Genomic DNA, 27984 nt, shown 5'->3' on the forward strand with positions numbered 1-27984 from the left:
CGACATCCTTTCAGTATAGCCCAAATAAGAGAAGCATGTGAACCTATGTTGGGTCTTCATTCTGCACCTGAGCAGTCACAGTGGGGGGGAAGGGGGAGAGGCTGGGCACTGAGCCAAGTGCTTCCTCTCTTCCAGGCTCTGCCCTATGTCGCCCTCCTCATAGCCATGCTGTTCTTCATCTACGCGGTTATCGGCATGCAGGTAAGCACCAGCCACTTTCTCCCTGTGTCCCCTTTGCTGGGTAGCACCAGATCTGTGGCAAGATGTACCTTGACCAGGTGGAATGGAAAGACAGGGTCCTGATTTTCCAGGAAGGCACCCGTGCCAGGGACAGCCAGGCTCAGAAGAGCCAGGAGAGGTTGGGACATGCCATGGAGGGCTGGGTTTATTGGTGCTCCTCACCCCTAATCTGAGTCTTGGAAAACTCAACTAAGAAAACCCACAGATGGTTTCAGCAACAGGAAATGCCACACCAAGAATAGCCGTAATTGTTCCAGTTTCTGTACCATGCCACTAAGAAGATATTTAATGCTACAGAAATCTGTTGACAGTCTGGAAAGTTATGTTTTATCATAACCAGCTAAGATCCTTGCTTGAAATCACCTGCTCCCAGATGCTACGGCAAGGGCTGAACTGGGACCATTACAGGGATTTGTAGCTGCCCTTTAACAAAGAACCACGAAGCCAGGTTGTCCATGACCATGGCTGAAGCGTTTCTTCCCCACTTCTTCAGGGGTGTGAAAAGGGATTTGGCTTCATTCACTGCTGAGCCCTCACAGGGGAGGCACAGCTTCCGGGAGGAGAGGGAGACAGCAGCCTGCTGGACCCTCCTGGGGGGGGGGGGTCTCTCTGCTACATGCTCTGCTGTTTGGGATGCTGTCCTTCAGATAAGGGGGCTTGTGAGTGTCAAAGAGTAGGGTGATGGGGTGATTCCAGAGGCAGAGAGGTGGCTGCGCTTACTTATCTGAAGGCATAGAAACATTTGCATTTCACTGGGGATGTATTTGGGAGTTAGGAACAAGGAGTTGACGTACTTGACCCCCTGTAGTTCAGGATGGGCTGCTGTGTGCCCCCAAATGATCTTGTACGCCTGATGTTCTACAAAACAAGAGCTGTCTCGGGGAACTGCAAGCTGCCCTGCACACCCCATGACCGGTTCACTCAGGAGGCTTTGCCAGGCTCTTCTAAAATGGTCTACTCTTCTTCAAGTCCCACAGCTAAATTCCCCTTGCCCTTACAGGAGAGGCCACTCTCCTTTCTGTGACTCACTGGCCCCCACGCTTTTCTACAGCCTGATGTGTTGTCTGTGCACAATCATGTTCTTTTCATTTCCTGGAAATGGGCCATGTCAGCTCTGCTCCTTTGCAGGCAGTGCTTCCTCTGCCCGAACACTTCACCCTCCTTGTCACCTGACTAGCTTCCATTTTGCCTTCAGTTCTGAGCCTTAAGTGTCACTCCTCCAGAGGACCTTTCCTGCCCCCAGCCCCTGACTGCAGATACTTTATGTGCCTCCCTGTCCAGCTGGATCATGCCAGGTCTCACCAGGAGGGGCTGTCTGGCTGATTGCCTAGTAGGAATTCCCTGAGGTGAGGGCATGCTTGACCTCAGCACTGTGCTCCCAGTGGCACATGTTAAGTGAATGAAGTGCCAAGCACTACGAGAAAGCCCTACTGGGTGTTGATCGAGCTTTTGTTAGTTCTAAATTCACATGTGGAATATGTTTCATGGATAGTTTTTTTGGGGGGAGAGGGCATTTTTATTTTTTATTTTTTGACAAAATCTTTATTTCCCTAATAATTTCTCCACCTAGATGTTTGGAAAGGTTGCTATGAGAGATAACAACCAGATCAACAGGAACAACAATTTCCAGACCTTTCCTCAGGCGGTGCTGCTACTCTTCAGGTGACTGAGTACCACGAGGGCATCTCTCTCTGGCTCTGGGTTCCAGAGTGACACAGGACACGTGCTCTGTTACAGCAGTGTAGCCTCTCCTGGTTGATCATGGTGGCTTATTGTATTTGTTTTGTATTCTTGAACAGAGACATTATTTTAGTCACAGAGGAGTTTCGCTGGATTGTGGAAACTACTGTGGTCATTCAGGCTGTGGCCAGCTTCAGGGTTAGCCCTTTGGAAGCTAGTAGGTCTGCCAAGGCCACCAGGAAAATGGTAGGATACACGCTTATGCATGGGAGCATGCACTTTCCATACTCCACAACCAGGAGTGTGGAAATTTAGCAAGAACAGAAAGGCCTTTGCACAGCCAACTGAGAATATCCAAGATGCACGGTTTCAGATTTTAAAGGATTGTTTTTAATGCCAGTTAATGAACTTTGTAAACAAGGTATCTTGACGTGAGATAACTTTCTAGAAATTATACAGGTAATTTCTAAGGACTCTCGTGATTGAATAGCAAGTTATTTGCTGTTTGGTAGTTTTCAGTTCTTTGCTTTCAACAGAGTTGAATGGGGATCTAATCAGGCCGTCAGGTATTAGGTCATTAAAAACAATAATTATTTTAAGATTGTAGCATGAGCATTTGAAGATCCATTTTTACAGAAAGAATTAATGTGCTTGTATCAAATGATTATCTTAAATCAAAAGGAGCTGTATCAGAGCGCCTCTACTTACTCCGAGAAGTTGCATTTGAAAATAAGTAGGAATTTCAATTTAGGAGTTTTCACTAATTTCACCTGGCTTTTCCCCAAATCACTTATGTTTTGCTCTAATTAAAAGTTTTGTTTAAAAAAAAAAATTCTTCAAAATATCGTGAAGGTCTAACCTTCAAATCCCTCCTTCCTCTACTAAAGCCCTTTCTCTTCTTAATCCAAACAAGGTGTGCGACGGGTGAAGCCTGGCAGGAGATCATGCTGGCCTGTCTCCCGGGGAAGCTCTGTGACCCCGAGTCAGACTATAACCCTGGGGAGGAGTACACATGTGGGAGCAACTTTGCCATTGTTTATTTCATCAGTTTTTACATGCTCTGTGCATTTCTGGTAGGTGATCACGATAGCTCCCTTTCTCAACCGACAGATGTTGTGTGGCATTGGGGACTCAGACCTTGGATGCTGCCCCCATCGAATTGCTGTGGGGTGTTGTATGTTGATGAGCACTCTCAACTTCATTTGGCCATCGGAGGTCTTGCTTCAACAGTGTTGTGTGTTACTGGCACCTTCATTGTGAGCAGAGCTTTGAGGCTCACTAACAGGCTTGGGACAGTCACCACCCCAGCTTCTTAAGGCTGCTGGTGTCTTTATAGCAGTTTCCAAAGCCACTGCACATAGCTGTGACTTAACAGTGTGAGGTATTTGGTGGCAACAAAACTATAAAACTGTAGTGTGTCCTCCTGCCTTTCCCTGGGATTAAACCAAGGCCATTTTGGAAAGCTGGAAGTGTATCTTTTTATTAAATGTTCTCCAGAAAGAAAGTTTTTACAGCCTTTCTCAGAGAAATGGGTTCCAAATGTTTCTTGACCCTTATAATCAGGAGGCCCTTAGTAGAGTCTAACCCCATCATTTCCACTATAGATGAAGCAGCTTTGCTCTGATTTGCATTTTCAGATCATCAACCTGTTTGTGGCTGTCATCATGGACAACTTTGATTATCTGACTCGGGACTGGTCCATTCTAGGGCCTCACCATTTAGATGAATTCAAAAGAATATGGTCAGAATATGACCCTGAGGCAAAGTAAGTTGAAAAGGCTTCCATGTGACTTGTGTGGGCCATTTCTGGAGTGTTGACTGTGATTTTTGTGGAAGTGTGGGATGGACTGAAAGGATAGGCCAGCCAGCACTTCCCTGTACCTCATGCTATACTTTGTTTCCAGAGGAAGGATCAAGCACCTTGATGTGGTCACTCTGCTCCGACGCATCCAGCCTCCCCTGGGGTTTGGGAAATTATGCCCACACAGAGTAGCCTGTAAGGTAAGCATCCTGTTTGTATGTCTTATGGCCTCCCTGCAGGGACTCCCTGCTTCATTCAGCAAACACTCATTGACATTCTGCTGAGCCTTCCATCAGGTGCGCTGGGGATGCCGAGATGAATAATACGTGGTTCCTGTCCTGAGGAACTATCAGATTTGTAACTCTTAGGACACCCTATCAGCCAAGAATAAGAATAGGAAGGGAATTATGTAATTTGTCACTGGGCAGGTGGCCATTTACATCAGGTCCAGAAAGACAGAAGCAAGAGGGCACTCTAGAAAGGGAACGCAGAGGTAGAGGGATGGCTATCATGGTGCCAAATGGGGAGTCACTGGTGTGGCTGGAACATAAAAGAAAGTGGCAGAGGACTCTAGATGCAAGCTGAGTGCAGCTCCAAGGAGCTGCCTTTGCCATGCTGAATCCTACAAAAGAAGCATGAGAAGAGTTTCATGGAGGGAAGTTCCACCTTTGCAATGGGAGAGTAAAATGGAGACCACCCAGAGTGCTATTGGAGTCTTAGTGTAAAGTAATGGGAGCCAGAGTGAGGGCGGTGGAGGTAGGGACATAGGAGGGCACAGATAAAAGGTCTGCTTTGGAAGTAGAATGGAGAATATGTAGGGCCCTGGCTATGTCCTAGCTTGAGTAACAGTGGACATGGTTGCACACCCCTCTGCTGCCAGAGTGCCTGTCTCTGTGAGCCAGGCATCAGCAGTGGCCTCTCAGGGTTGGGTTCAGATCTCCCATCCCACCCCTATAGCCCACTTCTGTAGTTTTCACATCAGGCTATGCTGTCTGTGAGCTCCAGCTGAGATTTGTTCTCCTTCCATGGAGCTCCCAGAGAACCACCTTGAGTCAGCAAAGCAACAAAAGAGAATTCCCCTTTCTGAAGGAGACAGGCAAGATTTGCTTACTACAACTAGAAATCCTAGAAATCCAGCCAGTCCCCACAGCAACCCCTAGAAATCCAGCCAGTCCCCACAGCAGCTGGTCGCCTCTCCCCAGAGGCCCGAGGAGACTGTTGGTTCAGGGGTTTTACCACTCCAGTGGTGCTGGGCCAGCTCTAGACAGAACCCAAGGTAACCAGAGTAGAGTCTGAAATGTATTTCAGGCTTTCAAAGAACTCTTCAGAGATGAACTCATTGTTCTCCGCCCTAAAAGTCCAGAAAACCCCAAGGACCTAGGTCTTTGCCCATGTCTTTACATCTTTGTAGCTTGGACTCTGGATGAAGGTACAGAGGATTAGCCACAGAAATTGCCTTTTTCCAGAAATTTTCCAGTACCAACCTCTTTTCTGCTTTCCAAGAACAAGATTGGTTCCAGCTCATGGCTGTCGTTTTGTGTTTACGTTTCCAGACCCTTTTATATAAAAGATCCAAGTATCCTTGAGGCACAGCATGGTCTCTTTTGCTGATTCAGGAAATTGCCAGGAAAAGCAAATGGACACGCAGGCTATCTTGGCTGCCTGTCTGGAGACAGGCATGATTGGTCATAGGACTAGAAACATAGGTGGGATGAGTCATGCGAACACAAGATTCCAGTCCCTTAATAGGGAAGAGAAAAAGTGTTTTAAAAAATCTCTTAGGACACCTTGCCAGCCCAAAATAAGACATATGGAACCATTGACCATTACAGGTACCACTTACTTAGCTCTGAGCACGTGCCAGGCATCCCCTGAAAGAGTCCATGATCTCCCTTAATCCCAGCTAGGTGTGCCATCTGCATTTGCAAGGGAGGTGTCACTCCCTCAAGCCCCCTCCTAGCCCCTAGTGCTGCTGTTCGAGGGACCAGAAGAGAGAAGAGAAGTGAGAAGTGGGGGGTCCTGCTCTGAAATACCAGACCAACCACGTGGGCTTGTGGGAAACAGTACACTATGGTCCCACCAGTGTCCCTAAAGGACACTCCCTGTGTTGGGAATAGTGAGGATCTAGGCCCTGTGCCTGGCTTGTCATACTTGGTTTATTGTCTCATCCTCATGATGGCTTTAAGGATATGCCCTGAATGGAGGCCTGACCCCAGAAGAGGAGGGAGAGAAGAGTGCTTGAATAGTCAAGTCTTAAACAGTTGGCGTTAAAAACAAGCAAAGCACACCATCTGCGTGCCAGCGTGTGTGTTTCACGACTAAAGCTTTGATCTGTGTCAGCTCCAAGTCCCCCCAGATGCTAGGTGCTCCCCAAGGAGTGGTTGAATTGAACTAAGTGTTGACTAGTAGGAGGTGAGGAATAAACAGAAAATAAACACCTAAAAGGGGCATGGCCATCATCCATCATTTGCCTTCCGTTGAGAAACTTCTTTCTGTTACAGAGACTAGTTGCCATGAACATGCCTCTCAACAGTGATGGGACAGTCATGTTTAATGCAACCCTGTTTGCTTTGGTTCGAACGGCTCTTAAAATCAAGACAGAAGGTGAGCATCCCCAAGACAGGACAGGTGGTACAAGACGGGAGGGATGCCATTATCCCACTTTGTGTTCTCCCTTCTGGGCCCTTTCTTGTTGAAGGGGAAGTCCTGGGGAAGAGGGGGTGGCGGTGAGTGCTGGGCCAGCTGGCTGTTCCTGCCTTCCTCATCCCTTCTTGCCTGCCCTTATGCTTCACTTTGTCCCAGAAAGTCTTGCAGTGACTCCTGCTATGGCTCACTACATAGCAAGAGAAATAGGCGAGGGATTAGGGCAGAGATGGGACCATCACAAACGCGTTCACTCCAGCTGTCCCTTTCTACTGTGCGAGCTTTAGAGGGGGATTTCACGGTGCTGAGTCGTAGCTTCTCTCTCTATTGAGAAGGAACAGGTATGCCTCCATCAGGAGAAGTCCTGAGGATGAGATGAAAGGGTGTCTGCAAGGGCCTCTGTGCCATGTGAGCACATAGCTGGCGCTTGAGGACTGTTAGCAGCAGTGTCTCCCCAGCTGAGGTCAAACCAGAGTGGTCTTCACGGCCATACTCAGCTCTGGTCTACTGAGTCCCGGCACCCGGCCACTGGGGTCGGCTCAGTGATGACTTGAGAGGTGGAACAGGATGCACATTGCAGCAAGCTGAGGAGTGACAGGAGGTGGGAAAGTAAATACTGTGAAGGAGCCAACTCTTGCCACACTTTATGGATGAGAGGGAAGGGGAGACCAGCAGGGCACCACTGCCATCTGCAGACAGCTGTCTACTAGCAGCCCCACAGTGCTAGGTGAGGTGCTAGGTGTACCTTTCCACAAAGCCAGTCTCTCCAGGCCCCCAGGGTCCCCTGGCAGGGTGCCCCTAACCGCAACACAAACCTGGCCCTGGCCAGCATCCCCAGGAGATGCAGAAGGCAGGATGGTCTTAGGTACTGACAGGTTAGCTGAGGAGACAGGCATCAGCCGATGTAATAAAAGACCAGGATTTTGTGGTGCTGATGAAGACATGCAGTAGGAATTGAGAGTCTCATTTGGGAGAAATTTAATCTGATCTTCACAGGTTGGCGGCAGGGTTTAGAACAGGCAGCAGACAAATAGAAAACATTCTGATTGGGGGCAGTGGGTGGGAGTGGGTCTTGGCTGTGGTCAGCCTGCATAGGCCTGAATTCCAGAATAAAACATGGCTGTTCCCACCATGGAATGACTGCCTGGTGGAAGGCTTACCCACTATTTACCTATGACCCCCACTGGAGAGTTAGGCGGGAAAGGGGGGAGCCCCATCCTGTCTGAGGGCTCTGCTCCAGGCCATGCTGGGAGGGAAGTGGCCCTTGTGGGAACAGATAGGAGGGCTGGGTAGGAGAAGCAAGTCTTGTTTTCTCTTCTTGCTTTTTGAATTCAGGGAACCTGGAACAAGCTAATGAGGAACTCCGAGCTGTGATAAAGAAAATCTGGAAGAAAACCAGCATGAAACTGCTTGACCAAGTTGTCCCTCCAGCTGGTGGTCAGTGCAATCTATTTCCTAAATGGTTCTTTGCCAGCGCATTGGTTTTAATGCAAGGATCTCCAGCAAGCCAAGAGGGGGTTTGCGGAATGTTTTACGTATCCGCTAGAGCATTTGAGCCCATAGCTAAAGAAGGCTCCTCAGCCTTTTGGTGTAATTATTTGGGGTAACAGGAGGACCATTCCAGACAGGCCTCAGGGGGAAGGAGACCTGAGACCCACATGGCTGGGACAGGGGTTTTCTTGTCAGTAGAAGAATTACTGTTGGAGAAAAAGCTTACTGTCTCAAAACAAAGAGCTTGTATTTCTTCAACCAAAATGGAATATTTAAAATTAGTTTCCATTTATCCTTCAACATATTGTTGAAAAGGTCTCAGAAAAATTAGATAGCTTTCAGAAGATGGTATTTTTGGAATGTTCATCTCAAGACTTGAGTTTACCATTGTAATTACCGAAAGTGTCCCTTTAACTGGAGTTTAGAGTCAGAACTAACAGGCATGCTTATTCCTTTTGTTATTTGTCATAAAATAACAGACTAAACTTTTTCAGATGTATATATATATATGATGCACATATATATAATATATATGCCGTTTTTTTTCCATTTTTGTTTAAGTGCACCGGACTTAGACGTTGAGGTGGTGGTTTTGTGACTATTTTATTTTCACGTTTTAAAGGTGCAGGATCCGTTCACTCAGTGCCCCCACCCCAGTATTTTAGCCGCCCCTAGCCCTGGGCACATGGTGAGCATTCGGTGTGTTTTGTAACCAACCAAACTTTTCTAGCATCCCTGCTCCTGCAACTTTCGAGATTGGTCGGGCTCAGGGCTGGAAGCCGACTCCAGGACCCTGGGCCAGGACGGTGGCCAAGGCCTTTCCCTCTGAGAAGGTGATAGTCTCTGGCTCTTGGGAGACAGAGAGAGAGCGCGCGAGAGCAGCATGGCAGCCAGCTCTGCTCCTCAGCATGAAGCCAGAGCAGTGTGAGCTTTTGTCGCTGGAGGGGGCCACCCCTAGCTGGCACAGGCCACCTGTTCAAAGCCAGGGGAGACGGCCCCAAAGAAATGATTAAGGGAAAGCACACAAGCACGCACACACATACGCACAAAATCCCGAAAAGCAAAGAACGGGAAGCCCCGAGCTCCCACCTGGAGCACCCTGGCCCTCCACGGGAGAACTGATACTGCACATTTAAAACGACTCTTTGGTTTCATTCTTTTCCTTGCAGCTGCGCACCCAGTGCTCGCATGGCTTAGAGAAATTGCTTTTTAAAATTGTTGTAACAATGTGCTTGAGCTTTTTCTGCAGCCTCCATTCCTTTCAAGTCTCAGTCTTTCAGAATATTCTGAAGCAATTCTGTTTTAGGGTGGTGGCATGGAATCAGGGTTATCTCTCGGCAGCCGTATTCCCCTACACTGTTTCTCAAATCTAGATGCATGCTTCAGAATAGCGGCTGCACGCGTCCCGGTAAACCGTACCCCCCTCCCTCTCCCCACCAGGCCCTGTCCCAGCGCCCCTCTACTGACTGGCTGCCTTCTTCATAAAGCAGTCTCACCCCCAACATCTTGGGAAGCATAGTCACATTACTCTGAAACTTGCTTTCTTTTAATTAGACCAGGAAAAAAAGGTCCAGAGTTTGGCTCACCATGTAAGCACCTTTACTTTGAAAAACAGATCAACTTTTAGCTCTGCTAGCCTTCTAATAAAGCTGGGCCTGGCCTTTTCTCTGTATTTCTTAGAAAAGATTAGGGTTTAGGATGACAGGTGTTCATCTATTCCAAAATGGCAGCAGGAAGCACAGTGAAACCCAAGGAGAAGGCGGCAGGCCTTAGTAGGTGGCATGCTGCAGAAGCTCTTGTCACCGAGTATGTCCCCCGGATCAGGCTCCTCCAGGCTGAACCCCAAGTGCTACTGCGCTGGAGAGGTTCACAGCAAGGCAGGGACTCTCAGGCATCTGCAAACACACTCTGAATGAGGTGCATGCAAGACAGGGTTTTACTGCCTGCATTTGCCAGTTCTCTGTTTCTTCTTTTCCCTTCCAGTAGACCAGTGGTTCCCAGCTTTGCCCACATCATGGCACACTTGGAAAGTGGGGATATTTGGTCAGCCTTCTGGCCTGGCAATGGATAGCTTCCTGGGCCAAGGGGCTCAGTATCCCGAAGGCCATACCCTGGCCAGAGAAGCAGACCCAGATAGGCCAGCTGCTCCTGGTGCCTAGGACCAGGCTCAAGGAGCCCTTCACAGGCCAGATGACAGCAGAGCAGAGGCCTCAAGAGGCCTTATAACTCAGGATGGTATGAGGTCACCATCCACCCGGGTCATCACAAGCAGAGGCCTGTGGTCTTGGGCACAGCCTGCCTGTCCTCTCCATCACCTGTGCTCAGTGGTCCCTTGCCCATCTTCAGATCTTGCTCATGTTCTCTGCTCCACTCTTCAGTCTCTGCCATGTCGTGGCTCTTCCCTCTTTTTGTAGGAATCCCCTATCCTTCCAGAGGCTGTTCTTCCTTTGGGCCTCCACTCCTTGACCTAGATCTTTGACTCTTTTGCCCTGAAGAGTGCAAAAAGCTGACCCCATCTCTTTCTCTCCGAGCCTGAGCCAAAACAGCCTTACTGCATCCATTCCTATTGTCCCTTCCTTTTTTAGCCTTCTCTAGCTTTGCTTTTTCCTGCTCTTGAGAGCTTGTTCTCAGCCCAGCCTCAATTAGCTTAGCATGTTAGTGGAGAAGACCAAGTGGTGGCCTGCCTCTGCTCTGAGTGGCCACTCAGGCAGAACTACAGTCAGCCCTCTGCACTGAGCACCTGGCTGCCCCCAGTTCTGGGCCAGGGAGAGCCAAGACCCTCCCACAGGAGCCCCCTGGGCTGCCCCAGGCCAGCACCACCTGGGCTGAAGGGAGAAAAGCGTTAGGCCTCCATTTACAGGAAGCATCCCAGTGTGGAGTGAGTTGGGCCTTCTCTAGACCCAGTGGATTTTTTTCTGGGAGCCCACAGAGAAGATTTGATATCCTGGACTGCAGGAGCAGCTATGGCACTAGAGTCCCCCTTGGGTCCCCAGGGTTGTCAGCTATGAGCCCACCTCCTACATGCAGTCCAGTAGAGAGACTTATGCTCTGGGGAAGGCAGCTCTAAAGAAGTAGGTGGTCTGTGCAACCAGAGCTGGGTGGCCCTAGTGGGCCATGTGGAGAAGGAGGAGAGCCCATACTCGAGAGGCCTGTTGCCCTGGCCTCACATCCCAGCTCGACTTGCCAGGGCAGGTCATTCAGCCCCATGCCACCTGTCGAGGGGAACAAGCAGCTCCACTATCTCAGAGCTGTGGTGAAGAGGCCATGACACCCATGTGGAGTTCCTCTGGGAACATGGATGCCCAAGAATAGAGGTAGCTAGAACAGGTATTCTGGATGCACCGTGGGCACAATCAGGGGCAGTTTGAGAGCAAAGTAGAGGTAAAGTGTCAAGACTTAAATGGTCTGTCCACCTCTCACCTCCTTGCTCATAGACAGTACATCATTAGGCCATTTGTACCAGCCTGAGACAGATGCAGGATGTGGTTTCACAATCTACCAGAGCCTTTGTCACTTTGGTGGCCCCTACACCACTCCAGGACTTCTTGACTGGGGTTTGGGAGGAATGCAGCTGCCCCAAGGCTTCTTCTTACTCAGTAACACTGAGTGGCTCCTGACAGGGAAGGTTGGAGAGGTGCGTACAGCAGCCCAGCAGTCTCCATACAGGGACACTAAATGAACCCCATCGAGGATGCACTAGTAAAAACAAAGGGTCCTGGTGGCCCCCAACCCATCATGTTCCACCATCCATTTCAGTGGATGCCACTGTCAGCAGGCTGCTAGCTCCCTGTCTTCCAGCCCAGGCACTTAGGACCACCCTAGCATGGAGCCGAGTGCTTTCCAGGCCTCATCTCAGGTTGCGTCCATAGCTCCTCTAAGAGGGGTAACCCCATTTACAGATGAGAACACGAGCCCCTTGCCCCAGATCAACCTGCAACTCTTGAAGGGTGGCCTGGGTACAAGCTCATCTGTCTTAAAGCCTGAGGACCAGCAGCCCTTCCTCCCCTCAGTCTCTACAAGTCCTGGGGCCCTAAGCTGCTTGCCCAGGGGCCGCTGCAGATCTGGGGGCAAGCACCCCAGGGAGAGCAGGGCTGGTGGAGACCCCCGGGCACGTCTGCACCGCGTCGTGGTTTACCATGAGACAGCCAGAGCCTCTATTCTGCCTCATGCATCACCTGTAAAATGCTCAGCGGAGTTCCAGTTCCCCAGCAGTGCATGCTGGAGTTGTTCCGAACAAAGCAGAAATAAGCTCAACCGTGAGGTTAGTTGATGCTGTGGCTGGCAGTGCCGGAAATAAGCCGTTCTGGATTACAGGTAGAGAAACGGCACATGGAGGCCAGTGGAACAGAATCGCAGGGGCACATGAAAATCTGGGTTTGCAGCCACTTTCCTGAACCTTCCTCCTCTTCCGAGCTTGTCTGTCACTTTCCGAGGTCTCTGTTTTTATCTCAAAGCATCGGGATTTGGATGGTTAATTGCCCTTGGTGTTCGTGGTAATTATACATGCAAATCCCCATGCGCAGGGGTGAAAATAGGACCCAGGAAGTCTTTTTTTGTTGTTGTTTTGTAATTTTTATTTTAAGTAAATAACCAAGACAGCACTCCATAGTGTTACTAATACGCTGCTCTAATAAACTCATGACCAACATACTGTTTTCTGCAATTTTGAGTATCAGTTCATGTGACTGACTCTTAATTTTGAGCCTTAACTGCTTTGCAAAACCTCGCTTTTTGCTAGATTTAGTCTCCTGTGTCCTAAACCCAGAGCTCAGCGCCCTGGGCACTGCCCCCCCATCCCACCCCCAGCCCCGGCCCCCAGTGAGAGTTTAGGCTCCTGGTGCAAATGTGCTGATTCGGGAGAGCTGTGTCTGGTCTCTCCGTTTAGATGATGAGGTAACCGTGGGGAAGTTCTATGCCACTTTCCTGATACAGGACTACTTTAGGAAATTCAAGAAACGGAAAGAACAAGGACTGGTGGGAAAATACCCTGCGAAGAACACCACCATTGCCCTACAGGTGAATTGTCCTTTTGTTTTCTTCTTCTTCTTCTTCTTTTTTTTTTTTTTCACTAACCATTTTACAAGCTTATTTGAAATACCAGAGAGCTGGCTATTCATGGTTGAGCAGTGCTACAAGGATTTTGTTTAAACTGCGATACCGCACATACCCCCAAAATGCGGACTAGCCATTTCTGGGCTACGAGGTAAGTGCCTCCCTCCTCTTGCTTTGTCTGTTGTGCCCACACCTGCTGTGGCCTGTGCGGCAGGGCCCCTGGCACGGCGGCGGAGGCACAGCCCCAGCGGGCCCGGGAGGCCAGTGCTGGCCTTGCGCCCGGTCTCCTCCTGGCTTCTCCAAAGGCAGCGTCCTTAGGCAGACACCCACCTCCCTGGGCTTGGGCCCCAGCCTCCCAGGAAACCGCTTTCCATCCGAACGCAAGTGCTTTGTTTTGTTTCTGTTTGTTTCTTACCCCACTGCTTGTTGGTTTTCGGTCCATTTCAGTAACATCCATCACCTCCTGGTGTGTGTGTGCGTGTGCACGTGTGTCACAGTGTGTCTGTCTCTGTGTGTGTTTCCTGACGACCGTGAGGCTTGCTGTGCAAACGCGGCTCTGTGCCTGGGGCCAGCCTCTGGTCCCTCCCCCTGTGCCAGCCCTGGGTGGCTCACCTGCCCCAGGCTTCTGGAGCGTGGGTGTGGCTTGCAGGAACCTCTGGTTCCAGCCAGAGTCCACGCATTCGAGGATGTAGAATCCTAGGTAAGGCCAGAGCTCTGGCGTGGAAGCAGATGTGTGGAGGAAGGGGGTCACGGGGAAGCCTGCAGGACGAGAGACCAGGAAGGCAAGTTTGTGAGCCAGCACTGGCGACAGAGAAAGAGGGAATGAGATGTTAAGAACTGGTAAAAGGGAAGCATAGGGGTGGGAGAGCTGTCAGAAACACCTGTCCGAACCAATCAGAGCCCCATCATCTCTGCTACCCAAGTGCCTGAAGTCCATCATGAATAAGACTTTTTTCCCTGTTAATTTGTTTATTCTAAAATGACTTTTATGTCCCTGTTACCATCACATGTCTTCCATTGGGACGTGTAGGTATTAGAGGGTTCAGTGTGGAATAGTCCTTCACTTTTTTCTAGGGAGAAATGCCCAGCATTGTTTTGTGTTCCAATAAATGGTGCAGCGAAGGGAAGGCTTGTCTGTGACCTTGTTGTGAGAGATGATATGACTGCGAATGGCCATGAGTGAGGGTGTGTGGGTGCATAAGCAGATGGTGGGTTAGACGATGCCTGGTGTGACAGTGACCCGAGGATTCATGAGGACACCGTTGCTCTGCCCAGACAGCTGCAGAGCCAGGGGGAGCATGGATGCTCAGTCCAGCTGAAGACAATTTCTTATCTTTGGTTCCTCTGATCACCTGTCCTAAAGGTGGTTCAGTGAACTACAGGCTCAATCCAATAGCCATTGCTGTCTCAGGTTGTAGAGTTTGTGAGTCAAACGCCCCCCTGCCCCAAGCCCCTCCAGTCTGCAAAAGTGACAGTCCTCCTCATGATCACAGTTCACAAGTAGCCTTAGAAAGACAAAGCAAACCAAAAAGACATGTTTACAAATCTGAGCAGGTCTATGGTCTATAGGCCCTTGAGGGCAGTGTGGCCAAGGTGGGTGCAAGGAGGAGGTGTGATGAACACGCTTCCGAGGCATTTCCTTGAAGTGGCCATGGGACTGGAGGTCTAGACTGGCTGGATTTCAGCGTGTCATGGTCCTCTCCCCCAGTAGGGAACTGCCTGCTGTTCTCGAATTCTAGGTGGTGGGGTCAGTAGAACTTGATGACTTTTCTCAAGGGGGAAACATACTCTTTCATGGATGGCGATGTCATAATTTCCAGTAACCAAGTTAGCCCTGTGTTATGAGACCCTTCTGTTTTCTGGGGAAGGCATGCATGATGACCACATGGGTAGAATTATCCCTTCCCTGAATCTCCAAGACTTCCCAATCAGATGGCTTCAGTTCCTGCTCTAGTGGCTGGATATAGTGTTTTCATGTTTCAAAACCTGAAAAACAACACATGGCTAAGTAATTAATTATCACATTTCACAGATGGGCTTCCCTGAGTCTTTTAAGTTGCAGGTTCAAATGGTGCTAAAGCTACATTTATAAGTCATGGAGTAAAAGACTATTACGTTGCATTTCAATAATGTTTTTCTTCTAAACATTTTTTCATTTTGTTGTTTGTAGAAAGAGTTTCATTTCTTTGGTGAAATTCGAACATTTCCTGTTAGATAATGATACTAGCACATCTTCACCTGGGTTCTGTTGGGACTTGAGGCTATGACTATAGTTTATATTGAGTACACAGCCTAGAAGATGAAGTTGTGTCATAATCTTGACAGATAAATTCTGAAAGTGCAGTGGATCCCAAAGGAAACATTAAAAATAGAAAATTTTGGTCTCCTTGAAGGATAATTCTAATTACACTTTTGGCTACCTCTGTTCTAGAAGTGGCTTTGAATGTGATTTGTCACTGTACATTTAATAAGCATGAGGAAGCTCTTCCTTTCTGTGTGATGAAATATTACGTGACATAGCGAGGGACATAGGGTCAAATGTCAGTGGCACACACGGTGTCACCAGGGACAAGTACACAGACCCTCAAAGGAAGCCCCCAAATGTGGGTATGGCCTGCTGAGAAGTGGGATGAGCTGCTTCTCCCTACGCCAGGGGTGCCACATGGCTGATGGACAGATTGCCCATGGGAGGTGGAGTGTGAGCACAGAAGTAAGTTGTAGGCATGTGCGTGCTTGTGCTACATAGAGTGCAGTCTGTCTGAGCAGGATCAGAACTGGTCCACGTTCTCTGCTCCCCATGGAATGGTTCTCAAGGGCACACAGATGTACTGTGGTTTCTGGCCCTGGGGAATTCATCTGGTCTCCTTCTGTTCAGACCCACTGTGGTGTCCCCTTCTATATGCAGGGGAAGGGCTTGAGCTCCTGGATCCGTGTGTCGGGAGGAGCTCGGCACCCGGTGTCCTCTGGCCTCTGTGGTCTGAATGAGTGTGCAGTTCTCATCTGTCCATCCATCTTCATTAAAGCCAGCCTTCTCTCTGGCCCTCTGTGGAGGGTCGGAGAGAAGCTGGCCATCAGGCTACCTTTTTGTTTTCCTCACCACCCACCCACCCCCTCATGTGCCATAACCCACTTCAGTTTGACTCCACATTTGCTCTCCCTCCATTATTGCTGCATTGAGTGACCTGCAAGTTTATGCCAAGAGCAAGTAAATAAAGGAACACAGCTCTGCAGCCTTAAAAACGCTCAGTCCCCTTCCCATCAAATAGCAATGCCCCATCAGACTTTCCAGATGAGGACTTCTATGCAAGATGGAAACATGAATTAGTCCAGTGTCTCATGGATCAAGAAAAAAAAGATCCCAAAGTGGGAAAAGTTTTGTTCATTTCTTTTTCTTTCAACATTCAAGGATTTCCTTTATGCAAAAGATACCTCTGGTGAAATCCAAGGAGACTCTATCCCCCACTCATCCCAGATGGGAGCCTGCCTATCTTTAATGACAGGAAGCCTTTAGAGGGATAGTCTTTTTCTCACCTGTATGGAGGTTGGGTTTAAGGAGGTCACCATTATTTCTAGCTTGTAGAGCTAGGTGGTTAGGTTTTATGTTAAAGCCTGCACCCCAGCCGACCGATGGCGATGCAGGTGGTCGAGTGGAAGGGTGGGTGGTGTACAGGAATCCAGTGACTCTTCGTCCCTGGTGTGCCCTGATGCAGCCACCCTGGGGAGGCTCCGTATAGAAGCAGAAGAAAACACCCCACAGACGTTTAATCTGTGGAGCATCAGACGCTTGTTACTTAGTTACCTTAAAAAGTGGCAAGGTGTTTTTCATTTTTAAAAGCATGAGTCCATTTAAAGCCATAAAAAGAGGCTGCTTTTTTTCTTTTTTAATCTAAGAAGAGAACAGATGCTAACAGATGAGATTTCACTGGCTGATTCATTTGTTTCAGATGCTTGAACGGATGCTTTAGAATTTTCCACCTGAGCTACAGCACCAAGCTCGTTAGTCGGAAGGCGTTTGTGGCTAAGGCCTTGAAAGGGAAAAGTCTCAAGTGGGCTTATTTCTACTGAACCAGCATTTCGGGAGAAATGCAGGAAAGAGCAAACCCAAGGCCCCAGGGAGACCCCTTCCAAGCAAAGCACTCCTCCAGAAGGCGGAAGCAGGGCCGTGGCTCATCTGCAGAGCCATGGCCTCCTGGCGCGGACGCTGCTCACGGTGGCTCTTTTTCATGGAAGGGAACGTGCAAAAGGCTTAACAGTTTTCCCTTCCAAGCAGAGACTCAGAGAAAGGGAGAGAGAGAGAGAGAGCAAGAGAGAGAGAGAGCGAGAGAGAGCAAAGGTGGGGGGCAGCCGCCCCACAGAGAAATGAAATGAACACAACTTCCTGATGCTGGCCAGTAAAAAATAACATAATAAAAAGATGAAGCAGACCTGCCTAAGGTGGGCAGCTGACTTCGTTCCAAAGTCCTGCATCCCTAGTTTGCCCGAACTCCCAAAGACTGGCAGGCCCCTTGGCTCTGAGCTGAGAGTTCCTTTTATATGCCAGTCCGCCACGAATACTGACCCTCCGGCCCCCACTCTCTGCAGCGACCCAGTTGAGAATGCAGCGGGAAGTGGGCAGGCCAGGAAGCTCAGACACGCCATTTAAACTAACACACACGCCCGCATGCCAAAACCAGTCCAGGTAACACCTCAGGTTCCATCTAACGTGTCCACGGGAGATCCCACCACACCCAAACCTCATCCAACATTGTCCGTCTTTAATTCGTGCTCAAGCCAGTCTGGGGATGCCTCTTTGGAAGCAGTGTGGTCTAGTTTCAAGGACACTGGGAGTCAGGGAACCTGGGTTCTAGTCCCAGCTCCAGCGTTCACTTGCTGCGTGACCTTGGGCAAGACACTTAACCTCTCTGTGCCTCAGTTTCCCCCATCTGTAAAATGGGGGTAATAATGTCGACCTACCTCACAGGGCTGTTGTGAGGAATAGCTAAGTGATTGTAAAGCACTTTGAACGTATAATTGCTTATTATTAAGACTACAACAATAATAATATCATATGCCTGTTTACTACCAGAACTTTAAGAAATTCTTGTTTTTCTTTGATCTCTGTTCTGTTCTGTACTGTAGTTACCCACCAAGAAAGAAAATTCTACCCTTTTTAAAGATACCTGGGAAATGTGTAAAGATGTATACAGAGGTACCTCTACAGGTTGTGTTTTCACATCTTACAAATGGTAGACTTTTACCGGAGAAGTTGCTTCATGAGGGAGTCTGAAATTCTCAGCCGATTCCAAGCAGTGGTTGAGGAGCCTGCACATCCAGTGCTGAGCCCAAGATACCCAGAGGAGCCAACCAGAGTTTTAGGACCAATATTCAAAAGTAACTGGAGTGTGAAAACTTGAAGTTTCTTAAGTGTTGCCAGAAAAGACGGCTTTTAAGCCCCTTTTGCCTGCCTTCGTCAGTGCAGCCTGAAGGCTTTGTACATGTGCGCATGTGCATGAGGGTGTGTGTGGAAAGCACTGGAGACAGCCAGGAGCATGTGGGGAGGCCCTGGCCCTGGCTGTACTCATTCAAGAGCAGACCTAAGTAGGAAAGTGGTATCAGCCATTGGGAAGAGCAGTGTTAGTGGAAGTCCTACAGGCCCATCCTGGGCACAGCTGGCAGGGTCCCTCCCAGCCCTGAGGTCTCTTCCAGCGATGTCTTTTGTACTGTGACCTTTGCCCTTTGGCCTCAGTGGCTTGTGTTACCAGGGGTCTGGCCGGCCTGCACTTCAGTAGATTCCCTGGCTTCACTTAACGGAAACAGGCCTGGCCCCTGGTTCTGTTCCCAGTGTGTAAGTTGCTGTAAGTCTAGGAGCCCGTGGTGGGTTTTCTGGATTCTCACGGAGTCCATGGGGCTCAGAGCAGGTCTGACATCATGCAGCACCAAGGGCAGTGATACGGGATGGGTTTGAAAGCTGGCCAACACACTCTAGTGTGGCTGCACCTCTTGTGAAGATGTTGAAGCCTGCCTGTACATGCTGCTTAACAGCTGTGGCCCCCTTGCCAACATCCAGCCCCTCTCCAGATCCCTCTGTGATCCAGCAACTAAAAGGCTAAATGCCTGGGATAGCAGGTGCTTCTGGGATCTTGCTCTGGTTGGAAGGCCTACTCTGTCCTGATCGAGTAGTGCCTGGAACATACCAGTTATTAAGAATTGGTATATCATTCCTGAAAGGAGGCAGGTCAGCCCTGTGGGTACAGGTGCAGAGCTAATTCACGATCAGGTTTCCAACCCACCCCAATGTTGAGTTTATTAAACAATAAAGGGCAGCGTGTGCTTGCCCCAGTCTCAGAGGGCCAGGGTGACCAGCTGACTTCTAGATGGAGTCTCCACAGGGTAAAGTCTTGGCAGAACAGCCCCAAGCAATGGGCATGGCAGGTGTTTCCATATGCCTTTCTGCAGTCCTTCCAAATAAGGAAAAACTGGAAAACGGTGAACTTTCTAGGTGGGTGTAGGGAATGGTTTCAATGAAATGAGAGACTCTGGCCCTGCAGCGGCCTGGCTGTGTTTCTGAGTGACGGTGCTGGCCATGGCTGCTAGCCAAGGGCAGTTCATGGAAACAGCCAGAAGTCATGAGATCTGCCTCTGACTTCCAACTCAAAAGGGAAACAGGGCTTCCCTGAAACTTGGCGTACAGTCAGACAGCAGACACTTCTGTCCTTTCTCCTAAAGCCTTGCCAGGAGAGTATAGCTTAGAGCCTAGAAAAGTTATAAGAGACAACTCAAGTTTATTACCTGAGAATCTCCACAGACTCAGCAAACTTGGTACCCAACACCAGAATCCATGGTGCTAGACTCTTACGCTCCTGGATGGAAGACACAATGCAGGCCAGTATCCATCATGGGGAAACAGATGTAAGAAATACCAGGCTCTTCATAATTACACTGTAGTGTGACCTTGACCATAAATGTGTAGGATTATTGGGTACTGGATTCTCAACTTTTTCTGAAAGGCAGATCTTTTTCCTCTGACAGTAATAATTATTATTTTCAAAAGTCTTTGAGAAGATAGAATTACTGAAAAGTTAAGGCGGGTTATATTATGTAGTAGCAGAAGGTCTTAATTATTGTGTTACTGAATGATGCCAACCCTATGCCCTGCATTAGCCCTAATGTGCCAGTTTTCCATGGGAAGGAGCTTGTTAACACCTGCTAACGGTTCCAGGGCTGGGTAGGTACCTGCATAGATTCATTCTCCGTGGCATGCCTCAGACCTGGGAGGTGACTATTTGGGCTAATGGGAGCGTGTGTCATTCTAAGCCACTGAAGGCAACTCATTGACAAGTGCCAGAGGCCAGCTTACAGAAGCCAGGGGAAGGAAATTCCTTCCAAAAGTGGAGAAAGTCACCAGGATCCGAGGAATCATAGACGAAGTGAAGGGGCCAGTGCCTGAGGAAAGGTTGGCACTGCCTGTCTGGGGCTGAGTTATCAGCTGTTCTCAAACTTCTGCGTCTCTTTTATGTTCTCAAAAATTATTGAGGACCCTCGTATATCAGTATTTACATTAGAAATTAAAAGTGAGAAACTTAAAATACAGAATCTACATGTACAAAAATAGAAAATGACATCATCACAGGTCATGTAGCCTTTGAACAACCCCACTGTGCCCTGAGAGAATGCGTGTATGAGGCAAAGAAGATATTAGTTTTGTGCAAATACTGAAGGTGCCCCCAGAACTTTGAGAACTGCTACTCCAGGGAAATGGATCCCACGTCCCTCCTAAAGAAAAAAGGTGCTGGAGCCTTTTTATGTTCTCCCTGGTGAGGGAGCCTCCTGCGAAGAGCACTGCCCCTACCTGAACTTCTCTGTCCCTCCTAGGTGCCACCCCAGAGTCTCAGCCCACTCCCCTCGACACAGAGCTGCCTGTGCATCTTCCTGTGTCCAGCTAGGTTCAGACTGAGAGTTGAACCCCACATCTCACTGCCGGTGCTGACCTAGAGGAAAGATGGTCTGAATTAGTGTGTGATAGACAGGGTTTTTAAAGATCACCACTCCTCAGAGTGGCACAGCTGAGATGAGGATGTGTGCCAAGTATAGGGTCAGCTTTCATGACACCTTGTGGTCACTTATCATTTCCATGTTGACTTAGGGATACAAGAGCTCTTAGTTGGAAGGAGGTTAACCTTGAGGTCACATGTGGGGTCACAGTCATAAGTGAGTGCACGATTCAGGCTTGATCCCAGCCCTCTTTCCCGTAGACTCAACGACGTCTTGGCGGTGGTCAGGGTGAGGCCAGCAGGACTTCATGGGAACCAGAGACCTGGGGACCTGAGTGCTAGCTGAGCCTTCACTCTGTAGGGCAGACCATTCAACCAAATGGGGGATAATCCTGGCCTCCCAGGATGTAGTGGGATAAAGGATGTGAGATCATTAGGACAGGCACAAAGTTGCTAACAGAATAGAGGTCATGATTTAAGGCATCTACTGAGCTTAAATTTAGTACTCTGTTAATCGGGAAACTAGCAGGAATTTCTGATTCTGGTGTTAAACTTCAACCAAGAATCAAGGTTGCTCAGATAGCTCTGCGAGATCATGTGTAGGGAAATGTCATAGGTTCCTTTAGATAATTAAAAAAGTCCTTAATCTTTCAAAGTGGTGGTCACAAACCCGATGCGTACTGCCAAGCGCAACCGCAAGAGGAGCTTTACGCAGTGACCTCACGGCTAGCTTTTCAGCGTGGGTCAGAGTCACTGTGGGTGGCCCATGGAGTGCGGTGCTCAGGACTCTAACCCCTTCAGATATGACTCAAGAACTGCACATAAGGCCCACAAAGGCCACATGGTCACATTTTTCCCTGGAGGAAAAGGAGGGCAAAAGAAGGGGTGTGCCCATGTGTGTATGCGGAGGCAGTGGGGGACAGCTGGCTTATTCTGTAAGGATTCAACCTCCAGTTTGTTCTCCTGATGGAACCAGTCGGAAACAGTGCCCTATGATTGGGGGGGGGCGGGGTGCTGAATCCTGGGGGAGGGCCGACCTGAACCTGCCCTTACGGAGGCGAGTGTGCAGGAGCCGCTGCTGGCCGAGCGAGGGCCCTGATGGGGAACAGGCTGTGCCAGATGGGGGCCCCTTGGCCGGAGGCTGGCAGCCTGGCGCTCGCATCCAAGGATGAATGGCCTGGCCGGGTCCGCCCGCAGACTCCCGTGTCTTATCCCCACTGCTGCAGGGTGTTTGCGCGTGCCGTGCAGGGGACAGCTGGCCGCTCCCTGGGGTGTCCCCCAGCTAGCTTAGGAAGGCCGCGGCGCAGCAGCTCTCGCACACCCAGGTAGGACAGACTTACCCTGAAAGTGGGCAACAGGAAGGAACGTACATGAATGTTCAGAGTTGATGTTAAAATACCATATTTTTACGCTCTTGCTTTAGAGATACTTAGATTTTGTAGTTTGGGGTTTGTTTTGGGGGTTTTTTTTTGGTGACTTAATCATTCTATAGAGTAAATATAAAATTCCAATTAAATGGTGTCTAAAATTTAAAGCAGCAGTCTACAGGCAAAGCGCCAACATTTCTTTTTTTAACAGATATTTATGATGCCATCTAGCATTTAAAAATCAACCAGAAACTAAGCTTGATTCTGTTTAATATTTTATACGATTGGACATCTTAAATCAAAATGTTTCTATTTTATAGCAATTCTCTGTTTATTCAGAACCATACTTCTGTGATGTTAATGGAATGAATTTATACGGCTTTAATTGTGTTGGTTTAAGTGCTAATGACCACATTTCAAATTAAAGTAGTATTTTGCTGATAGAGGTAGACACAGATATGAAAAATGAAAGAATAGATCATTCTACTGATTGTAAAGTCTTTATTTCAAGGGAAAAAAATGTTCTTTTTTTTTTTTTTTTTAGGGCTGTGGAAAAAAAGTAATTTTTTTGAGAGTTTAAGATAGTTTTCTGGGATCAGAACTTGTGCCTATGGAAATTTTGGAGCAGCCTAAGCTACCTTTTTAGCTTGATATGTGTGCTAGAAAAATTTCATTATCATGTTTTGTGATATGTAATAAATTCAGGGTGCTGTGTTTAAGCTTCATTTCAGTTCCAGTTTGGGAACCTCTGTTTCCTTCATTCCCATAGCTGGCAGACACCCCACCCCTCGGCACCCCCCCACCCCCCACCCTGTCCTTCCCCTGATCCCATGTGAGAGAGGTCAGTCCCTGACTCTTAGAAGATGTGTTTCTATCTGCGTGGAGCAAGCAAAACATAACCATGATTTCTAAACCTCTGCTTTCGTGTCGAGGAAGAGTGATGCTTTCTATCCTCCTCTGATGTCTCTTTAATGAATATGTTGTCATTATTTGTCCTCGGAAGGGGCCTCTTGAGCCACCTCTCAGTTTTCTCCATGATTTCTGTTGCAAACAAATTCTCTGTCCTGTGTCTGTTCACCACACTCTCCTGATCTTGTGTACCATTGAAGACGTGCTGGAGACCGTTTTTGTTTTTATTACGCAATTCTGTTATATGTGTATTTCAGTGAAATGTCAACCCGCCAACAGAGGATGATGTTAAAAATTATCCAAATAAATAGTTTTCTATTTCTTTTAATCGGACCTAGTCAAAATTGTTGAATGACAGTGAATAGGATCATCTGCTGTGTTTCAAACTCAGGGGTATTCCAAGCCCGTGGTGCCTCGTGACATGGGTTCATATACATAATTTACCTGGGGTGTTGACTTAGTGCTTGTCGCCTATGTTTACTTTGTGGACACGGCAGCAGGTGTCTCAAACCTGGTCTTTGATTTGGGAGCCTCAGATCTGTGGCCAGCCTTTCCTCCCGGTGATCCAGAACCAGACAATGAAACCCTGGTTTAGCTAATCTTCCCTTGACGACCGAGCTCTGGAAAACACTGTTGGACGCCGCTGGGCTTGACCTTCCTGCACACACCTGAAGCTCTGTGTGAAAGAGCCCTCCCCCACCTGACCTTAGCGCCACCTTCTCGATGTTTCCAAGAGGATGGCAAGTGGGTCCACATCCGAGCAGATGATTCCCCTGGCTCAGGTGTGCCAGATTCGGGGATCCTGAGAGAGGGAAAGCAGGTGTGTGTGCGCATCCGTGAGTGTGTATGTGTGTGCATGTGCGCGTGCAGCTTGTGCTGGGGTTAGAGGGACAGGAGAGTGAGAGGCAGCCTCACTGACCATACCATGGACTGTTCTGGACTTGGTCGCAGGACACATGTGTCTTTCCCTGACAAGACCACAGCTTTCCTAGCCAGGAACCCGAGAGCTCTGAGTCCCAGTGGCTCTTTCACACCCACCATTTATGAAATGGAAAGCCCCAACCCCTGCCCCTCTAGTCAAAGAATGGATCAAACCAGACCTAGCCAGGTGTACCATTTTTAACAGCATTGTCTCTTATGGAGGAGGCTGTTTTCACAGGAGCCTCTTAGGAAGTTCCCGTAGGATTTTACACTCTAAATTACTTTCACTGCCACTAACAATGGCAGAAGACTGGTTCTGAGCTTTCCCACACCAGCGGGACCAGCCCTGTGTGACCCAGCCAAACTGTGGCCACCATCTCCACCCCAACCCTCCCCACTCCCCACTGCTGGGGGTCCCCTGATGCCCCACCTGTAGGCCCATTTGTCCCCCACAGTCTTCCGTGATACAGAGCATTAGCTGCAGGTGCAGCCCTGTACAGCCAGGTTTCAGGCACCCTCCAGTGTGGCTGCTGAGTTGCAGAGGGAGTGCCAGCAAATGAGGGGGTCCTGCCCGGATATGGGACAGGTGGGCTTAGGTCTGGGGGCAGGGAGGAAACGCCACTTTGAGATGTCAGTCCTTTAGTGGAAAAAGATAAAGTAGCTGTACTGTCCCTGTTATTAGTCTTTAGGTCAGCATGGTATTTTTCTTCAAGTTGGTGCTCAAAACATAATTTTCAGAGCCTGCAACTCCACCTCCCCCTGCGTGTAGTGTAAACATCTTTAAAGTTTCCCTAACAAAGTTGGGAATAACAGAAGGGCTTCTCCCAGGGCCTGTTCCAGTGGAACCCGGGACCCAGTGTAAGGAAGGACAACTGTGAGGGCTCAGGCAAAGGAATATGTCTGTGAGGGGTCACCTGGTGGGTCCCACACAGCCCCCAGGGGCTGATGAGCCCCTTTCAATGTGTTGTGGTCTTTAAGATGATCCAACTGTTGGCAAGTTCTTGGCCTGATACCAGGCTCCAGGCCAGGGCATCACGGATGGCCACGGAGGCTGGCGCTGCACAGCAGCCCAGGTCTGTGTGTGTGTCGACCCATTCTGTCATGCTCCTGAATGTGCTGGTGATTGCAGTGTGTGGTGTCACTCCCTCGTTCCCATGGCTTTTTTTTTGCAGAACCAGTGGCCCCGAAGGCTGCGGGTCTGCTTTGCCCCCTCACACTTGTACTTAGGTCACAGCTGGTGAGTCCCTGCCACCCTCCCTATAGAATGGCCGGGTTGTGTTCCTTGCCCCCACTGGGGCTCTGGGAAAGGACCCTGCAGGCCACATTCTATAGACTGTCATTTAGATGTGGGCTTGTGCTCTCGGCCACGGCAGACACTGTTCCCTGCAAGTGGGGGTGTGTGAGGAGGAGGAGACTGGGTGGAAGGCCTCAAGCACCCCAGTCTAGGGGACCAGCTTGAACTCCTGACCACACCCTTTAACCCTGGGGCTTCAGGGACCCCTCAATTACACTCACACGAGCAGTCACTTCCCTGGGTTGCCTTTTGGAGAAACCTTCCCTCCCCACAGCTGAATCAGGCAGGAGCAGAGCCAGGACCCAGGCCGAGCCCGGCACGCCCACGTTGTCTAATCCATTTTGCCATTTTTGTTGATCTAGGCAGGATTAAGGACACTGCATGACATTGGGCCAGAAATCCGGCGTGCTATATCATGTGATTTGCAAGATGACGAGCCGGAGGAAACAAAACGAGAAGAAGAAGAAGATGGATTCAAAGTAATTATTCCACGCCTAGCTACACACTGGCCACTTGGAAATAGCGGGGCAGGACTTCAATTTGGGCAGTTGGTGATCCACAAAAGAACCTGGAGAATGCACGCCAGCTCCCGGGCCTAGAGGGGCTTCTGGACCATGCTCTCCCCACAGCAGACCTTCGGCACCTCTTCTGGGGCCGGGCCTGCTGCTTTCCTGAGCTGGCCCCTCTGTCCCACGCTGGCCGCTTCAGAGGAGCCTGGCCACAGCCGCTCGGCCAGTGTGGCTGAGCATCCTGAGGCCTGCTAGCCGCTGCCCGCCTGTGTTCCCCCCTTCTTCCCTGGGCCAACTCTTTGATCTGCCAGCTGGCCCTCAGCCCCCTCCCAGCCCAGAGGGTGTGCTTCCTGTCCAACCTCAACCGCTGGGGGCTGCCAGCCCGCCCTGCTGGGTGTAAGTCACCTCAACTTGGAGCGACTGGAAGAGCACACTCGTGTGACAGCCGAGAGCTGGCTCCCCACTCAGGGATCGGTAACCTTCCTCATTTCAGGGGGACCGGCTGCCACACAGACACATCCACCCTGATCTGTGAGACACTCAGATTGTTTTACAGGGATCCTACGGAGCTTACCTAGAATTTGTTTTCGTGTAGAAAAAATTACCTAACAAAGCCTAGCCTGCATCAAATACTTGTTAAATTACCTGGTGTTGTCTCCCATTATTTTGCAGAGAAATGGTGCCCTGCTTGGAAACCATGTCAATCATGTTAATAGTGATAGGAGAGACCCCCTTCAGCAGACCAATACCACCCACCGTCCCCTGCATGTCCAAAGGCCTTCAGTTCCACCTGCAAGTGATACTGAGAGACCGCTGTTTCCTCCAGCAGGAAATTCGGGGTGTCATAGCCATCATAACCATAATTCCGTAGGAAAGCAAGCTCCCAGCTCAACAAATGCCAATCTCAATAATGCCAATATGTCCAAAGCTGCCCCTGGAAAGCGGCCCAGCATTGGGAACCTTGAGCATATGTCTGAAAATGGGCATCACTCCTCCCACAAGCATGACCGGGAGCCTCAAAGAAGGTCCAGTATTAAAAGGTAACCTTTAAAATGTGTTTGCACTTGGTGATGTAGTGTCTCCCCAAGGCGTGGCTTTCTCCCCCACCCCCCCACCCCCGTGCTCTGGCACACACAGGAGACTCTGAGGAGGCATCTGCACGTGAACCTGCAAGTGCCGTGAGCTCATGGGCCTTGTCAGGCACTAGCCAGTGATGAACCCAAAGGATGGAGGGCCACGAGCTATCCTGTGCCCTGCCAGAGGGGCCGCTCCTTAAAACAGCAATAGTTGCCGTAAACTCTACCTTCCCCGGTGGTGCCAACATACCGTGGGACAGGGGCTGGCAACCTTTGTCTTGTAAAGGGCCAGATGGTAAATATTTTAGGCCCTGGCCACCACACAGGCTCCACTGCAGCGGCCGAGCTCTGCCGTTGGAGAGAGAAAGCAATCCTAGACGGCGTGTGTAAATGTGTGGGGGTGGCTGTGTCCCAATAAAACTTTAAACTTTATTTACAGACACCGCAGTGTGAACTTCATATAAGTCCCATGTGATGAAATGGGACTTTTTTTCTTCCTTTGATTTTTTTTCTTTCTTTGCCATCTTTTAAAAGCGTTAAGAACTGTTCATAGCTCATGGGCAGTATAATGGCCTGTAAACCATAGCTGGCTGCTCTCTGCTCTAGGAACTAGCCTGATATCTGCATTTTAAATTTTATTGGAAATATTTAACTTTTATCTTCTCCCTCCCTCCCTCCCATGTTATGCCTTTCCTGGATAGAACCCGCTATTATGAAACTTACATTAGGTATGTGCTCATCGCCTGTGTTTGTGTGTTAAATACTCTGTGTTGTAAGTGTAACCAGTTGGCCTCCAAGTGCTGAGGGATGAGAACATCCTTTGAGGCAACAACCTGATAGGGTAGTGGAGCTTGGGGCCGTGGACTCCAGAGGCAGACGTCGTTGCTTTTTGATTTCCTTCTTTCTTTCTCTGTCTTTTTTTCCCTCTCTTTCTCTTTTTTGAGATTTTATTTATTTTATTTTAGAGAGTGCATGTATGTGAGCAGGGGTGGGGAGGGGTGGGGCAGAGGGAGAGGGAGAGAATCTCAAGC

The 27984-nt window shown here is 49.3% G+C and overlaps 1 protein-coding gene across 9 annotated transcripts in view; it reads left to right on the forward strand.

Moving 5' to 3' along the window:
- The window catches only part of CACNA1D (calcium voltage-gated channel subunit alpha1 D), a 301585-nt gene that overhangs the window by 264517 nt on the left and 9084 nt on the right, over positions 1-27984 (forward strand). For 8 of the 9 annotated variants that reach the window (XM_041761864.1, XM_041761866.1, XM_041761869.1 and 5 more), the window contains 10 exons: positions 136-201; positions 1811-1902; positions 2834-2993; positions 3558-3685; positions 3825-3921; positions 6223-6325; positions 7700-7801; positions 12741-12871; positions 25731-25847; positions 26550-26917. In XM_041761864.1, coding sequence (XP_041617798.1) covers positions 136-201; positions 1811-1902; positions 2834-2993; positions 3558-3685; positions 3825-3921; positions 6223-6325; positions 7700-7801; positions 12741-12871; positions 25731-25847; positions 26550-26917 — 1364 coding nt within the window. Of the gene's footprint in view, positions 1-135; positions 202-1810; positions 1903-2833; positions 2994-3557; positions 3686-3824; positions 3922-6222; positions 6326-7699; positions 7802-12740; positions 12872-25730; positions 25848-26549; positions 26918-27984 lie in introns of those variants that run through there. The other variant, XM_041761871.1, reaches the window with a different exon arrangement.

The sequence above is a fragment of the Vulpes lagopus genome, chromosome 7 (assembly GCF_018345385.1).
Source record: "Vulpes lagopus strain Blue_001 chromosome 7, ASM1834538v1, whole genome shotgun sequence".
NCBI classification, from domain to species: Eukaryota; Metazoa; Chordata; class Mammalia; order Carnivora; family Canidae; genus Vulpes; species Vulpes lagopus.